Source organism: Theropithecus gelada, chromosome 9, assembly GCF_003255815.1.
Source record: "Theropithecus gelada isolate Dixy chromosome 9, Tgel_1.0, whole genome shotgun sequence".
NCBI classification, from domain to species: Eukaryota; Metazoa; Chordata; class Mammalia; order Primates; family Cercopithecidae; genus Theropithecus; species Theropithecus gelada.
This window is the reverse complement of record NC_037677.1, coordinates 109,028,882-109,046,538: the sequence shown is the minus strand read 5'-3', so window position 1 is coordinate 109,046,538 and position 17,657 is coordinate 109,028,882. Positions and strand designations below refer to the sequence as shown.

Here is a 17,657-nt window from a genome sequence, read left to right as displayed (position 1 = left end):
TTGGGAAAAAAATGCAAAATTCAAAACACTTTTAGTCCCAAGCATTTCAAATAGGGAGATACTCAACCTGTATTACTCTGTGAAGAACTCTTAGAAATATAAAAAAGGACCAAATTATCTTTTGCCTGTTTTTCTATAAGGAAGTAATAGAATAATTCATGGATGAAATACACATGTCAGTAAGCAATAGAAAGATGCTTAGTATAAATAAAAGAAACAAAACTTAATAAGATTTTTCATTTATCTGATTAGCTAATATCTAAATGACTGATAAAGTCTGTCACTGGCAAGAGCGTGGGCAAATAAGGCCTCATGTACTTGCAGAAATGTGTAACAAACATCTTTCTGGAAGAAAGTTTGATAATATACACTATTACACACACACACACACACAGACATACACTTTTGACACAGTAATCCCTTCTTGCGTGGATTTATTCTAGATTAATGATTAATTGATTATAACAATGAAAAATGTCATAAGCAACACAAGTGTCCATTAACAGATTAGTTATTTGAGTACAGCTGACCCTTCCTTGCACAACACAGGTTTGTACGGCACAGCTCCACCGATAGGTGGATTTTCTTCTGTCTGTGCTGCTCCTGAGATAGCAAGACCAACCCCTCCTCTTCTTCCTCCTCAGCCTACTCAACATGAAGACAGTGAGGATGAAAACCTTTATAATGATCCATTTCCACTTAATGAATAGTAAATATGTTTTCTCGTCCTTATGATTTTTTAAATAACATTTTCTTTTTTCTAACTTCCTTTATGGTAAGAATACGGTATATAATACATATACAAAATATATGTTGATTAATTATATTATTGGTAAGGCTTCTAGTCAATAGTAGTCTACTAGTAGTTAAGTTTTTGGGGAGTCAAGTTTTTTGTTTGGTTTTGTTTTGTTTTTTTGAGACGGAGTCTTGCTCTGTCGCCCAAGCTGGAGTGCAGTGGCGCGATCTCTGCTCACTGTACGGTCCACCTCCCGGGTTCACGCCATTCTCCCACCTCAGCCTCCTGAGTGGCTGGGACTACAGTGGCCCTCCACCACGCCTGACTAATTTTTTTGTATTTTTAGTAGAGACAGGATTTCACCGTGTTAGCCAAGATGGTCTCTATCTCCTGACCTCGTGATCTGCCTGCCTTGGCCTCCCAAAGTGCTGGGATTACAGGCACCAGCCACTGCGCCTGGCCGGGGAGTCGAGTATTATACATGAATTTTTGACTGCATGGGGGTAGGCAATCCTAACTCTTGCATTGTTCAAGGGTCAACTACATTCAATAAACTATTGAGAAATCATTAAAATGATGCTGAGCTTTATTTGACAAGGAGCAAAGTTAACAAGTGTTTTAGAGCACTAGTTTTATTTATGTGAAGGTTTCTACACACAGATTCCTGAAGAGATGATGAGAAGAATATTTTCTCTGGATTTTGAGAATTTAGGTGACTTTCATTTTGGTACCTTTTAGTTGTTTTCATTGTTATTTAAACAGTGAGCTTGTTTGTGCAAAAGTAAACTGGCCTATTTTCAAAGAAGGTGCTTGGCTTACCTGACATCCCATTGCTGCCCGGAAGAATGTCATGACTGGAGCGGAGATGGGGGCAGCTCCGGTGACGATTATGCGAACCCTTCCGCCCAGGCTGGCCTGTTCAGTGGAAACAAAAGACATACTAAAACCTATTCTCTTGGCTTCAACATCCTCCGCTGTAGAGTGGGTATAATAGCCTGTTCAGCGTTGTTATGAGAATTAAACTGATATCAATTCTCACGTTAATTTACAAAGCACTTAGAATACAGTCTGGATTGTAGAAAAGCACTTAAAATGTTAGCTATTATTGTCATCGCTATCTATAGCTGGGACCAGAAGCCATATATTTCTCAAATAATTTGTATTCTTTAGCCCCTCAAATTGCTTATAATCTCAACAGACCACCAAAGAAAATAAGAGAGAGTGCTAGAACTTAAATAAAATATTTTTCTTTTCTTTTTTTTTTTTTTTTTTTTTTTGAGATAGAGTCTGGCCCTACTGCCCAGGCTGGAGTGAAGTGGTGCCATCTCAGCTCACTGCAACCTCTACCTCCTGGGTTCAAGCGATTCTCCTGCCTCAGCCTCCCATGTAGCTGGGATTACAGGCACCCACCACCACACCCGGCTAATTTTTCTATTGTCAGTAGAGAGCGGGTTTCACCATGGTGGTCAGGCTGGTCTTGAATGCCTGACCTCAGGTGACCTGCCCATCTAGGCCTCCCAAAGTGCTGGGATTACAGGTGTGAGCCACCACACTCAGCCTGCTTCTTTTTTTTTTTTTTTAACCTACTCCCTTTAGTAGCAAAGTAGTACAAGAAAGATCTCAAAAAGCAGTGGACAAAAAGTGTGAAAGGATCTCTAGCTAAAGTGACGCTCAAGCAACAGAAGAAAAGCAAGGTCTGTGGAGTCAGAAGGCAGCCCAGGTATTTGCCTGCTTCAGTCCGGGACCTGTCCAACCTACCTGGATCTTTGCAAAGATGAGCTTATCCCAAAAACTGTCACGCCTGATGATACCCTTTTGAAGCTCCTTGAATTTACTGGCAACAGCCAAGTTCAACAAGAACTTCTTCAAGGGTGTCTTGGCTTCATTTTGTACCTGCAGAGTGATAGCTCCTTTTAGTTGGAAACCTATTGGAGATACTCATCAAGGCCATTAGTCAGCAAGAAACAGTGTGTTCTAGCTTCATAAGGAAGTGGTCTCACAGTCTCACACTCATGAACTCGATTGCGAATAATGATGAGCCCAGAGAATTATGGCCATGCTCAGAAAGAAGTGAACTTAATGCAAAGCTCCAGTCCTCCCCTTTACTGCCCCAATTTTTAGTCCTTGGGAAACAACTTGACAACTGAGATAAAGAGGGACTGCCTACAAAGTCACCTGGGGGGTACTAGATTTAAAACAAACAAAAAAACAACAGTTCAATGGGCACCACCTCTAGGGCTTTTCATTTAGTAGGTCAAAGGGCAGCCTAGGAATCTGCTTTTTTTTTTTTTTTGAGACAGAGTCTCACTCTGTCACCCAGGCTGGAGTGCAGTGGCGTGATCTCGGCTCACTGCAAGCTCCGCCTCCTGAGTTCATGCCATTCTCCTGCCACAGCCTCCTGAGTAGCTGGAACTACAGGCACTGGCCACCATGCCCAGCTAACTTTTTTTTTTTTTTGTATTTTTAGTAGAGATGGGGTTTCACTGTGTTAGCCAGGATCGTCTCGATCTCCTGACGTCATGATCCGCCCGTCTCGGCCTCCCAAAGTGCTGGGATTACAGGCTTGAGCCACCGCACCCGGCCGGACTTAATTCTTCCTACTAAAATTATTTCTTCCCATTGGGCTTAATTCTGACACCATTTTTCCAGCTCACATGATTTCCCTGGTCTCCCTGACTGTGGCCTCACTGTGACTGTATGTTCCATCAACCACACTCCTGCCAAAGGAGAGCTTCCCCAAGTACAGCTCAAAGTGACCCCTTATTTACAAAATTTAGTCCTGAACTCTGTAGCTGGCTTTCAAGATTCCACCCTACTGGAAGTCAGATTCAAGGCAATTGAAGTCTTTTTTCTTGTTCAAAATTTGGAGAATCCCTCTCCGTCCATCTTCCATGTTTACACCCCCATTTTTGGGCCTCCAGCCAAGCAGGGGTGATAATTTTTATCTTCTAATGTAAATTGTGCTCTAGGACATAAGCATCTTCTTATGCCTATAACATTATCATTGTACCAATATGTCATAATCTCTCTCCAAGATCCATGCTCAAATGCTTCCTGCATCATGTCATTCTTGAAACCTCCCTCATCTAAAAGAGATTTATCTTTCTTCAACATTCACAAGACTCACCCTCCCTCAACAAGTCACTGATAAAGAGTTAGTATTAGAGACCTGTGCTAATAAAGTCCTTCATTTTAAAAATACATTCAGGAAGTGAACTGTGTATTAGGTATTAACTACACAATAACTATCTCTGAAAAATAAAAAAAGTACAACAACATATGAACAAAAACCATAATAACAACCAAATCTAATAATTGCATAGCATGGTAAGAAACTGTTGGAATTGTTATCAGTTCTGCTAGAACACCGCCTGCCCTGTCACCGGAGCCCATTTAGCATCTGCTGAGAGTCCTAATAGTGAAAGGAAGTGTTAAAATCTCGGAGGTGGTGGGGGAGGTGGGGGAGGGTTCCAAAGCATGTGAAGAATGGCCATGTATTACTTCCTCACGGATCCCAGCCTGAGGAATCATCACATACTATATTGCCTGGGTTCAAATAGCTTTGACAGCTCCTTGAAGCAATCTGACAATCTAACAATTGGGTGAGAAATATACAAGATGAGGTTGAGACAACTTGTGCCAGAAACCAAGGAAGCTATCAGAGGCTACAGGGGTATTGTCAAAAGGTCACCCGAGCAACTTGATGAGGGTTTCCAACTGCCAAGATGGGGCAATAAGAAGATCAAGAAGAAAGACTAACAGTTTGGGAGGCTGAGGTAGGTGGATCACTTGAAGTCAGGAGTTCGAGACCAGCCTGGCCAACATGGTGAAACCCCCTCTCTACTAAGAAATATTTTAAAAATGAGACGGGTGTAGTGGTGCACGTCTATAGTCCCAGCTCTCAGGAGGCTGAGGCAAGAGAATCACTTGAACCCAGGAGGCGGAGCTTGCAGTGAGCTGAGATCGTGCCATTGCACTCCAATCTGGGTGACAGAGTGGGACTCTGTCTCAAAAAAAAAAAAGAAAAGAAAAAAAAAGAATGACTGAAATTTAAAAAACAAATCTGAAAATTATGAATTCCTAAAAATACACAGAGAAAATCTCATTGGCTACTTTTGAAGATTGCTGAGACACAAATCCATTTTTCTGAAGATTGATAAATAAAAATAATCAAATATTCGCCAGGTTTTATGGAAGAATCTCAGCTAATGAATGCAAGAGGAAGACAGAATTACAGGAATCACCATTCTGTAACTTCTAATGAAAAATAGAGCAGTGCTAGTCATCGGCATGACTCGCTAACATGACTACTGAAACAAGACTACTGAAAGCTTGATTCTGCCTTACCCCTTTTGAATGTGACTCTGGGCAGGTTATTTAACCTCCGAGGCTCATTTTCCTCGTCATAAGTTAGAAATAATAGGTGTAAGTATGATTTACTATGATTTTGTGAGGATTCAATGAGAGGATGCCTCTGAAATGTGTATCATGAGGCCTGGCACTTCAGCAAGGGAACAGCTTCCCCAGATGTCTGCTGAACCCTGAGGGGCTCCATAAGTCTCTGAGTCAAGCTCTTTCTTCAGATCAGGTCCAAGTCATCTTGTCCAAGAAAAAGGGGACTGTACTTATTTATTTTTCATTTTTAAATTTTATTTTTATTTATTTTTTGAGATGGAGTCTTGCTCTGTTGCCCAGGCTGAAGTGCAGTGGCATGATCTTGGCTCACTGCAACCTCCACCTCGTGGCTTCAAGCAATTCTCCTGCCTCAGCCTCCCAAGTAGCTGGGATCACAGGCACTCACCACCACGTCCAGCTAATTTTTGGATTTTTAGTACAGATGGGGTTTCACCATGTTGGCCAGGTTGGTCTCGAACTCCTGACCCCAGGTAATCTGCCTGCCTTGGCCTCCCAAAGTGCTGAGATCACAGAAGTGAGCCACTGTACCTGGCAGGGATTGTATTTATAATGGTTTTTCATAGCTTGACCTGTAAACATGGCTTTACATAGATATTTGTAGAGGGTGGAGGTAGAGGTGGAGTAAATCTCATAGTAGTACAGAGTTCCTTCATGCAGGCCGAAGTCACAGAGTCCCTTCAGCGGAAAGTTAGTACCTTATCGTAGATCCTGTTAAGGACTCGAGGCACCGTGGGAAACAATGTGGGCTTCAAAGTATTCATGTCATCAGCCAGCAACCGAATATTCCCTTGGAAGAATCCAACTCTGGCTCCACAGCTGTACACAACAGTCTGAAAACAAAACCAAATTATAGGGCTTAGAGGCAAACAACCCCTTTAGTGGGGACCTGTCTTGGAAGGAATTTGGGAAGTGGGCTAAGGCACACAGACACTTTCCTTACACAGCACCTCCCTGCCAATTCAGGACTCTGAGAGCCTTCCCCCCAAAAAGGATGAATATTTATCTCTGCTGTGGTGGCATGACAGATGAGACAGATATTGAGACTTTGTGGACCCCCAGACTCCACCACAGGTCTGTGCGACAGTCTCTAAGACAATCATCCTTTGTAAGACGCAATTCATTATGTGGCACTAAGAAAGCACTGCCAATTAAAGCAGAACCTGCCTTCAATCGTAAGACCAGCCCAATTTCATAAATTACGTTAAAATATTTTTTAAGGTTTCTTAGAATCAATTTTTTATGAATCAGATATCATTACTTTAGCCCAAAGAACTGAATCTTGCATTTTGGCATTTTAGGCATCAACCATGAGCTGGCTGAAGAGGCATTTGGGGGTAGCGAGGAGCAGAGAGAGACCTTTCCAACCACACTACCTGTGTTTTTGAAAGGCTGACACGGCTCTCGGTTCTCAAATCAGCCTCAAAATAGCCTGAAAAGCCTGGAGTACACTCACAGAAGAGTAGACCTCCTCCAGTGCACACAATGCTGACAGCACCACCTTACACACTCAGGTGTGGTGCAAAAACTCCCACGGGGGACATCTCATACCTTATGTGGATCAAATGCTCCTTCCCCGATCCTCTGTGGGGAACTTCCTTTTCTCTAATCCTAGATCTTTTCAAAAATTCTAACCAAAATAAAATTTAAAAAGAAGACAATGTCTTGTGTCAGCTCAGAATTAAGGGCAGATAGTAAGCTCCTAGCTGTGATGTCACTAGACTCACACACCCCCATGAAGGCAGAAGCATGTACTATCCTCCCGGACACATGCAGACTTAGCAGAGGAAGGCTCTGCAGGAAATAAAGGGTCATACCACAATTAGAGTTCCCATGAGCCAACTCCTTGCCTGCACCTCTCACACCAGAGAGAGGACAGTAAATACTGTGTAGCTGCCTTTGGAATAAACATGTGATAGCAAGTCAGGACCCCCTTGCCACATACTGCTAGGAACATAGAACACTCACCTGTACAACCCTCTCAAACATATGAGCCAGAGGGAGGTAGGATATGGTCACATCGTCGGGAGTGGGCTCAAAAGTATGCTATGTAGGCCAGGGAAGCAAGAGAAGGCAACATGAGATTCATGGCAACTTTCATCTCCAATGGAGTTTTTAAAACTACCTCCTCCCAGGACTACCACAGACAGCTGTATAGATGGTACACTGTGTAGATCTGAGATGCCTTGAACTGCATATAGTGTAGAAATTTACAGTGATCCTAAAAGACCAAGGCTTGAAAATGTACAGTCCTGTAGACAAAGAACACACTGGTGTTTGTCCATACTCAGGCCTTTAACGTGTGTGTGTGTGTGTGTGTGTGTGTGTGTATGTGTGTCTGCCTGCTCTAACTTCAAAAATAAAAATCTTATGACAGATTCACATTTTAATGAGAGCCTCTTTTTCAATTGACCACTGACCTCCACACATTTGAGAAAGGCAGAAGCATTTGAAACAATATTTTGATGGGTTATCATGGCTCCTTTGGGGTCACCTGTAGGAAATAAGAGGTGGAGAGAAAGATACTTTATGTAACTAATAGGTAGCCTTTGGCCTTGAAAGAAACTAGATTCAATTGGTTTTATTCCAGAAGGCCAAGAGCATTTCCTGTCACTGTGTCTTTTTGTGGATGGTATATGCCTCTGTTTAGAATAATGAATTCCCCCGGAGATTCTACTGCTGAATGCATCATTGGCCTTCTACTACTACACGGAGCACAGCCGTGATTTCAGATAGATGCACAGCTGCAAAGAAAAATTCAAGTTAACCCTCCTTCTCCCTCCACCCCACATCTTGTGCTATTTATATGTTTGGAATTCCAGATCTACCAATATTATCTAGTAATATGGTTATAAACACTATAAACTGGGCATACTAGAATGAATATAACTGTAGACCATGATGGACCACATTAAAAACTATTAAGCATTCTAACAGATGGGTGGATGTAGGGTGGGGTTGAAGCCCTCTATGGAAAACTATCACTGAGTTATCTTGATTGAATGAAACCATCCCAGTGGTGTCAAATCAAGAGAGTGGTGGGTTGGTGGGGGCAGAGGAAAGGACTTTCTGATGTCATCTTTAAGACCCCTGAAATCTATTGAATGTAAACAGCTCCCAGTATACTAAATGAAGTTTATTTACTTATGTTTATGTTTTTCCATTTGGGAATTCACACTTAGAAGCCTTAGGCTGTGAGCTCCTAAGGATAGGGCTCGTCAGAGGGAATATTTACCAGCCTACCAGAGGCCAAGAATTGAAACCATGTTCTTGGTTGACCAGGGGTCTAAGGTTCAACTTCATGGGCACTGACCTGTGGTCCCACTGGTGAAGCAGATGATGCTAAGGTCTTCTGGGCTAGGAGGCTGGAGGAGGAAGCACAAGGGCTTATTCTACCATGAACTTTGAGAGTTGACAATGGCAAGGCTCAAATTCAGGCAGAAGAAAACTTACCACAGGTTTTCTGAAGTGCTCTTTGCCTAGGTTCTATATGAACAGAAAACCAAGAAAGACATCAGTTGAGATGGACAGACTGTGATAAATGTGGCCCTCTCCCTCCCTTTCCCATGAGAACATCTCTATGGGAATATAAGCAAAATTCCAACCTGGATTAGGACCAGAAGCCAACATTCAGGAACAATGGAAGTCCCAGGGAAGAGCATAAGATTTCTCTAGAAAATCATCTACCTACAGAGGGTAGATTGCATGTTCAAACTTCCCATTGTACTCTTAAGTTTCGATCATCTAGCGCCATAACTAAATCTTTTTTGAAAGAAAGGAATAGCTAACATTTTCAGAGCTTATTACATACACATCACTGTCCTGAGAAATTTACATATATGAATTAATCTAACTCTTTACAAGACCTCTGTGAGGTAGGGATTATTTTTATCACCATTTTATGGACCGAGGAAAGGGAGATGAGATTGCCCAAGGTTGCCTAACTAACAGATGTGGAGCTGGCATGTGAACCCAAGCAGCCCGGCTCCAGGAGCCACCTCCTTTAACTATTACTGAACTCCTATTTATATATTATCCACTTAGAAGTCCAGGCAGCTGGCCACAGAACTTTGTCCTCTCCTGGCATGAGTTTCAAAGTTGTCTTGTGGAAATTATTCTCAGAGCTTCACAGCATGAGTCTAATTTACTCCTCACATGCCACCCCTGGAGAACAAGAACCCTGTCCTCTTGTGAAGGTATCTTACAAGTTGCCCAAGGTGTTGGACCAGCATTGGAGCTGCAAGATAAATTTCAGATCCATACCTCAGCATCATATAGGGATAAGATCTCAATTCCACTCTTCTCCCCTCTTTGCTTCAGGTCATCATCAAAGGGGTCCATAAGGATGACCACCTTCAGGCTCGGTGTGAAGCCTTTCTCTACATTCTCTATCAGCACCGATGCTTTTTGGGGTGTGTCACAGATCACCATGGCGATATCAGCTGAAAGCCAAAATAGAACCAGAGATCACTCCCCCTCTCTGCTAAGTACCTGATTGCCTTGCAAGAAGGAAGAGGTTTGAAAAGTTTTCAAAGCTGACAGGTGTCCAAAGGAGATTACACCTGCAAATCAGATTTATAACGTACAACCTGAAATACTCCATTGATGATAAATGAACTTAACTGAAACAGAAACACGTCATGTTCTTGAACTATGACAGCTGATTTTACAGTTTCTAGAGGAACCACAAAATTCCCTTCTGTTTAAGAATTCATTCAGATAACCTGAACAGGTTACTGAGGTGTGGTTCTATCAATGTGTTTTATTTTGAGGAGGATAGTAGGGAATACAGGAAACAGGAGGGGAGAAATAGGATTTTTAGCTGACAAGTATTTTACAATTCTAAATTTTAGCATTTGTTTTGATATATGTTTACATAAAGCTTCAAATGATGTTTACTGTGCAAATGGACCTACTCACTTAATCTACTAGTCCCACGACAGAAGGTAACATGTTGGATATGTGAAAGTGCTGTTACTTGTCCATCAAATTTGGACTTGTTTCTCTAGCAATGACAATTATTTTCTGCAGACTCACCATGGACATTGGTACATGCTGGTTAACTGTACTGACTTGGATTTACAAAGGTAGGAAATTAAATCTGTAGCTTTACTGTGATTTAGTCAATTAAGCTCATTGTCTGGGCTTTTAACTAGTGTGTTGAGAGTAAGTAGTCTTGTCTCTATATCATCATACCATGTCACCTTGAAGCATGTCATTGAAACTTCTATCTTTGTGTATCTCTGCTTCATGGGCTTTTTGTAGCTTTCCTGAAAATTATATCCTAAGTACTACAAAACTAGAAAGACTTGAACATTTTCTGACCACAGCATTTCAAGTTTGCTTAAACAAACAAATAAACAAAACAGCAGAAATTGAAGAAATACTCAGCATTGAGGAAGAATCAAGTTGTAATGTAACAGCAAAATTTTACCCTTGTTGACAATATATACGATGGCTTCTGGTCCCAAAGTGTCATATAGAGGTACAGCTACCATGGAGTACGTGTAACAAGCCAATTCAGAGATGATCCACTGTACAGAGAGAAGTTCAAATAAGGACTGGAGGGCACATTGAAGAGTACTAGTTCAGTCATTCAGCCAACAAATGCTATCTGGTTTTCTGTCTTGTTTTTTTTTGCTTTTTTTTTTTTTTTTTTTTTTTTTTTTGAGATAGTGCCTCGCTCTGCTGCCCAGGCTGGAGTGCAGTGGTGTGATCATAGCTCACTGTAGCCTCAACTTTCGAGGATCAAGCGGTTCTCCCACCTCAGCCTCCTGAATAGCTGGAACTATAGGCACACATCACTATGTCCAGCTAATTTTCGTATTTTTTGTAGAGACAGGATTTCACCATGTTTCCCAGTCTGGCATAAAACTCCTAGCTCAACCTATCTGCCTGCCTGGGCCTCCCAAAGTGCTGGGACTACTTATTTGTTGACTTTAATGTAAAAAAAAAAAAAATCACTTTGGGGCCATAGGGACAGTTGCAAACACTACTATAAAGTACAATTAAATAAGGGAGATAAGGAAGGCATAGAGACAACTGCAATACAAAGGTAGACCAGAATACAAAGGCAGAGTGTGATAAGTTCCATCCATAAGAGGTATGGAAGGCATTAGGAGCCTTAGGGTGTCAGAGATCACTTCCAACGGTGAGGCAAAGCAATTTGGGACTGCTTGTGGGAAAGAGATGAAAACTGGGCAGGGCTTTAGAGGACTAGTAGGATTTGGTTATGGATGGAGAGGTAGATTAAAAGAAGGAAGTGAATGAACAAAGAATAGTGGTATGGTTTGGCTGCATCCCCATCCAAATCTCATCTTGAATTGTAGTTCCCATAATCCCCACGTGTTTTGGGAGGGACCTGGTGGGAGGTAATTGAATCATGGGGGTGGTTACCCTCATACAGTTCGATATGGTTTAGCTGCATACCCATTCAAATCTCAACTTGAGGCCGGGTGCAATGGCTCATGCATGTAATCCCAGCACTTTGGGAGGCTGAGGTGGGCAGATCACGAGGTCAAGAGATTGAGACCATCCTGGCCAACATGGTGAAAGCCCGTCTCTACTAAAAATACAAAAATTAGCTGGGCGTGGTGGCATGCACCTGTAATCCCAGCTACTTGGGAGGCTGAGGCAGGAGAATTGCTTGAACCTGGGAGGTGGAGGTTGCAGTGAGCTGAGATGGCACCACTGTACTCCAGCCTGGCGACAGAGTGAGACTCCGTCTCAAAAAAAAAAAAAAAAAAAGATCTCTACTTGAATTATATCTCCCAGAATTCCCACGTGTTGTGGGAGGGACCCAGGGGGAGGTAATTGAATCATGGGTGCCGGTCTTTCCTGTGCTATGCTCATGATAGTGAATAAGTCTCGTGAGATCTCATGGGTTTATCAGGGGTTTCCACTTTTGCTTCTTCCTCATTTTCTCTTGCTGCTGTGATGTAGGAAGTGCCTTTTGCCTCCTGCCATTATTCTGAGGCCTCCCCAGCCATGTGGAACTGTAAGTCCAATTAAACCTCCTTTTCTTCCCAGTCTTAGCTATGTCTTTATCAGCAGCATAAAAACAGACTAATATATCGTTCTCGTAACAGTGAGTTCTCATGAGATCTGTTTTCATAAGGAGCGTTCCACCCCCTTTGCTCTTATTCTTTTCTTTCCTGCCACCATGTGACGAAGGACATGTTTGCTTCCCCTTCCACCATGATTGTAAGTTTCTTGAAGCCTCCCCAGCACTGCAGAACTGTGAGTCAATTAAACTCCTTTCCTTTATAAATTACCCAGTCTCAGGTATTTCTTCATAACAGTGTGATAACGAACTAATACAGATAGCATGACATCATTGTGTGGGTACACATTAGCAAGTGTGAAGACTACAGGAAATAAAACTGGAAAGGTAGGTAGGAATCTGCTAGTGATGGGCCTTAAATGTCAATGTAGATGTTATGGACTGAATCCTGTCTCCCTGTCTCTCCTCCTCTGGCCCAACCCAAATTCATGTTGAAACCCTAATCCCCAATGTGACAGTATATGAGATAGGGCTTTTAGAGAAGTAATTAAGGTTAAACGAACTTATAAGGGTGGGGTCCCAATCCCTTCCTTCTATGAAGAAGAAGGGACATGAGGGATACATGTGCACAGAGAAAAGGCTGTGTGAAGACAAAATGAAAAGGTGGCTGTCTACAAGTCAAGGAGAGAGGCCTCAGGAGAAGCTAAACCTGCTGACACTCTGATCTTGGATTCCTAGACTCCAGAACTGTGAGAAAATAAATTTCTGTTGTGTAAGCCACATGGTCTGTGTATTAGATTATGGCAGTCCTAACAGACTATACAGTTGTTCCTTGAATACATGGGTTTGAACTGTGAGGGTCTGCTTGTGCATTTTTTTTTTCAATAAAAGTTACATTGAGTGTGCCTATATTTTCTGCCTCCCTTTCTACTTCCTCTACCTCTTCCACCTCTGCCAGGTCTGAGACAGCAAGATCAACCTCTCTTCTCCCTCCTCCTCAACCTACTCAAGGTAAAGATGACTCAGATGAAAACCTTTATAATGATCCATTTCCACCTAATAAATAGTACATACATTTTCCCTTCCTTATCATTTTCATTTCTCTAGCTTACTGCATTGTAAGAAAGCAGTATACAATACATATAACATACAAAAATATGTGTTAGTCAACTGTCTACATTATCAGCAAGGAAGGCTATTAGTAGTTAAGTTTCAGGGGAGTTATCTGTGGATCTTTTTACTGAATAGGCGGTGGTCCTAACCCCCATGTTGTTCAAGGATTAACTGTATCAGATTAGGTGTTAAGTTCGTAAACTAGAGTCAAGGGAACCTTTTTCTATTGAGGCTGACTGTGACAAGAATAGAGTTTGTAGATTCACCTAAAATTATAGGTGAATATTTTTATATTTGTATTAGCATTAGAACTGGGACTTGCAGTTTGTAAACTTGCAATAAGATCCACACAGAACTTAACTCCCCCAAAACTTAACTACTGATGGCTTCTGTTGACTGGAAGCCTTGCTGATAACACAGACAGTTGATTAACACAGATTTTGTATGTTATATGTATCATATGCTGCACTTCTAGGGAGCATTTGAAGCATGTAAAGACTTCCCCAGAGGGATAATGCGCCTAATGACTTAATTGAAACTTGGAGATAAGCTTGATTCTGTCATCTTACCATCAAAATCTGCTTCCAGCTCACTGTGGAAAGACGTCTACGGCCAGACTCAGTAGCAATGAATGGCTGAATTTACTGGTTCAAGTACAAATTGCAAGTTTCAGTTCTAATACTAGTACATACTTTCCACAATATCTTCAAGATCTTATTTGGCGGTCCCTCCTAGTTTCCTTATTTTCCTCATGTAACAATCAGACCAACTTCAAATGACGCATGATAGACTGGGAAACAAGAGAAGTCCGAACACCTAGGTGACAGTGCTAGACACTTAACCAGAAATTAAGTAGGTTCTGAGTTGTAACTCTTTCAAGCAGAATAAGCATTAGAAAATTTTAACAATAGCTTCGGTAAAGCATTAACGAGTGTTGGAGTGCTGGATGGGGAATCGCATTTGAAGTTTTTAAACTTAACCCTGACTCATTTCCTTTAGTTAGCTTCAACATAGTTACCTCTGGCCTATTCTGAGCAAAGATGCCGACAAATTGGTCCGGTGACGATTTATATCCTTTATGCAAGAGACAGGAACCCAGGTACTCCGCTCTATCAGACACCTACAAAAAAGAGAGATGGGGTGAGAGAGAGAGGGAGAAGAGGTCAAGACTCAAAACTGACCAATACGGTATCCTGTAGTTCAGAATACTATGTTAGAAAGAATCTGTCTAAAACCATGGACTCAACTTACCTGTTTGTAGGATAGCCATCTGTAGGGCTGGTTTGGTTTTCTATATCCCAAGCAGGGCCCATTGTCTAAAAACATAATATTAAAAGAAAATCAACTCCAGTTGCAAATTCTCTGGACCAAGGAAGTTAAAAGGAGATTAAGAAGGGGCAAGACACAAAGGATAAGTCCAACGAGGATTTGAGCTTCTCTTATATGATCAGGAAATTCAAAGTCAGAAAGCACTGAGTTCTCAAAGATGAAGAGTCCTATAAATTATACTTGAAACATTTAGGAAATGCTACATAAAACAGGAGCGGTTCAGTGTTGAATATGTAACCTGCATGATAATGTAGACATTCAGAGAAAACCATCCATATGGGGTTAGCCCACAAAACGTGACCACGTAAAAGCCTACAAGTAAACACAAACAGCCTGTATTGAACAATGTCGGATTGAATTTCCCTACAATAAAAACTATGCTCATAAAAATAAAAAAAATAAAATATGAATCATCAATCTCATCACTCAAATACCATTATTAACACTGATATATTATTCTATGGCCCTTTTGCATAGTTTTACAGTTATGTTCACTCCCCATGTATAGAATGAATATAATACTTTGATACCTTGCTTCCTCTCCCAATCTGACATAAGTATTTTCATGTCATTATTTCTTCTCTGTAGTGGTTTCAATGGCCAGTCGATGAAGGGTTCTATTGTAGTTGACTTTATTTCATTGTGGGTATTTAGATTGTTTTCAAGTTTGACACCTTAAATTATGCTAAGTATTTTCAAATTGATCCTTTTAAATTTAGAACATTTCCTTAGAATAGAGCTCCTAAAATGTAATAAGGGAAGGGAATGGGGGCTCAGAACAGTTAGGTTTTTGATACCTAGACCACACTGCTTACTTGAGCAGAAGTGACAATTCACTTTTCTCCTATCATATCAAGTTTTAACATACTCTCATAGACTGCTAAATAGTGTCTTTAAAAACTATCTTCAAGGCCGGGCACGGTGGCCCATGCCTGTAATCCCAGCACTTTGGGAGGCCAAGGCGGGCAGATCACCTGAGGTTGGGAGTTTAAGACCAGCCTGACCAACATGGAAAACGCTGTCTCTACTAAAAATACAAAATTAGCTGGGCGCGGTGGCACATGCCTGTAATCCCAGCTACTGGGAAGGCTGAGGCAGGAGAATTGCTTCAACCTGGGAGGCAGAGGTTGCGATGAGCTGAGATCTCACCGTCGCATTCCAGCCTGGCCAACAAAAGCGAAACTCGGTCTCAAAACAAAACAAAACAAAACAAAACAAAACAAAACAAAACTATTTTCAGGTTTGATAGGTTTGAAAGGTTTTTACTGTAGTCTAAGTTTCTTTAACAGCTAGTAAAGTGGCATCTTTTTCCTTGTTAGGTTTTATTTACTCTCATGACTTATTTGTTCATATACTTTGCCCATTTGTATGAGAGTATCTTCTAAGATATCAAGGCTTGTAAAAAACATGGAGACACACACGCAGGTGTGTACATACTCATGCATTTGTCTTCAGAATTTTTTCAATTTACACCTTGCATTTGACAATAAAAGAATTAAACTTCTGAACATCTAAACTACTCAGCCTTTCTTTTTTTTTTTTTTTTTTTGAGATGGAGTCTCGCTCTCTCACCCAGGCTGGAGTGCAGTGGCCGGATCTCTGCTCACTGCAAGCTCCGCCTCCCGGGTTTACGCCATTCTCCTGGCTCAGCCTCCCGAGTAGCTGGGACTACAGGCGCTCACCACCTCGCCCGGCTAGTTTTTTGTACTTTTTAGTAGAGACGGGGTTTCACCGTGTTAGCCAGGATGGTCTCGATCTCCTGACCTCGTGATCCGCCCGTCTCGGCCTCCCAAAGTGCTAGGATTACAGGCTTGAGCCACCGCGCCCGGCCAACTACTCAGCCTTTCTTAAAATAAGTTTGGGAACATCTATTTACAAGAATAAATGGCATCTCAGTTTTCAAAGCTAACTCAAGGAAGTAATGGTATTAGGCTGAAGAACACATTAAGTGGCTTAGAAGCCCTCATGTCTAAGCCAGAAGGAGGCCGTTATAAGAAGACAAGTAGAAGGGCAGGAAAATGTATGGAGAGGATCTAGCCAAATTACTAAGAGGAATTCAGGTCTTGCCAAAAGGAAGTATTCGTAAAGAGAGTTACTAGGAATTCGGAGGCAAGTAAGTAAACTTCTAGACTAAGTGATGGAAAAAAAAAAAGAAGGAAAGCAGGAAAGAGAGACCCACTCTGATTAAAGAGATATAAAAATGAATGAGGAGGCTGTGTACAGAAAATGTTAGTACTTTAGCTACCAATTGAAATAGCTGCATGAAAGCCTAAGAAGTAACATCTCAGACTAACTTTCCCTGAAGCATGGCTTTGTCAGAGTGGAAGTCACTTGCTCCCCCAGGCTGTGTGCCTTGGGTGGTCTACCAATGAGATCATTTGTACTAACATTAATCACTAATGATAGCTACCATTTATTGAATGCTTACTCCATGCCAAGCACATTAACTCGTCTTCCCAGCTATTATCATTTGCATTGTACTAAGAATTATGAAGGACTGAGACGCTTGGTCAAGCTCACTCAGCAAGTAGTAGAGCTGATGAATGTCTAAGAAAGTATACTGGGGCCTGGGCACAGTGGCTCATGCCTGTAATGCCAGCACTTTGGGAGGCAGAAGTTGGCAGATCACTTGAGCTCAAGAGTTCAAGACCAGCCTGGGCAACATGGCAAAACTCCATCTCTACAAAAAACATAAAACATTAGCCATGGGTGGTGGCATGAGCCTGCAGTCCCAGCTACTTGAGAAACTGAGGTGGAAGGATGGCTTGAGCCCAGGAGGTGGAGGTTGCAGTGAGCTTAGATCGTGCCACTGCACTCCAGCCTGGGCAACAGAGTCAGACGCTGAAAAAAGAAAGACAGAGAGAGAGAGAAGGAGGGAAGGAGGGAGGGAGGGAGGAAGGGAGGAAGGGAGGGAGGGAGGGAGGGAGGGAGGGAGGAAGGAAGAAAAGAAAAGAAAAAAGAAAAGAAAGAAAGAAAGAAGGAAGGAAGGAAGGAAGGAAGGAAGGAAGGAAGGAAGGAAAGAAAGAAAGAAAGAAAGAAAGAAAGAAAGAAAGAAAGAAAGAA

At 41.8% G+C, this 17,657-nt stretch overlaps 1 protein-coding gene across 4 annotated transcripts in view; it reads right to left on the bottom strand.

The window, feature by feature from the left end:
- Positions 1 to 17,657, bottom strand: part of ACSL5 (acyl-CoA synthetase long chain family member 5) — a 54,143-nt gene that overhangs the window by 8,603 nt on the left and 27,883 nt on the right. For all 4 annotated transcript variants that reach the window (XM_025396632.1, XM_025396631.1, XM_025396630.1 and 1 more), the window contains exons 4-14: positions 14,517 to 14,581; positions 14,284 to 14,385; positions 10,584 to 10,683; positions 9,413 to 9,591; positions 8,603 to 8,635; positions 8,463 to 8,514; positions 7,570 to 7,643; positions 7,118 to 7,195; positions 5,848 to 5,982; positions 2,495 to 2,629; positions 1,556 to 1,651 (exon numbers count right to left, since the gene is read on the bottom strand). In XM_025396632.1, coding sequence (XP_025252417.1) covers positions 1,556 to 1,651; positions 2,495 to 2,629; positions 5,848 to 5,982; positions 7,118 to 7,195; positions 7,570 to 7,643; positions 8,463 to 8,514; positions 8,603 to 8,635; positions 9,413 to 9,591; positions 10,584 to 10,683; positions 14,284 to 14,385; positions 14,517 to 14,581 — 1,049 coding nt within the window. The remainder of the gene's footprint in view (positions 1 to 1,555; positions 1,652 to 2,494; positions 2,630 to 5,847; positions 5,983 to 7,117; positions 7,196 to 7,569; positions 7,644 to 8,462; positions 8,515 to 8,602; positions 8,636 to 9,412; positions 9,592 to 10,583; positions 10,684 to 14,283; positions 14,386 to 14,516; positions 14,582 to 17,657) is intronic.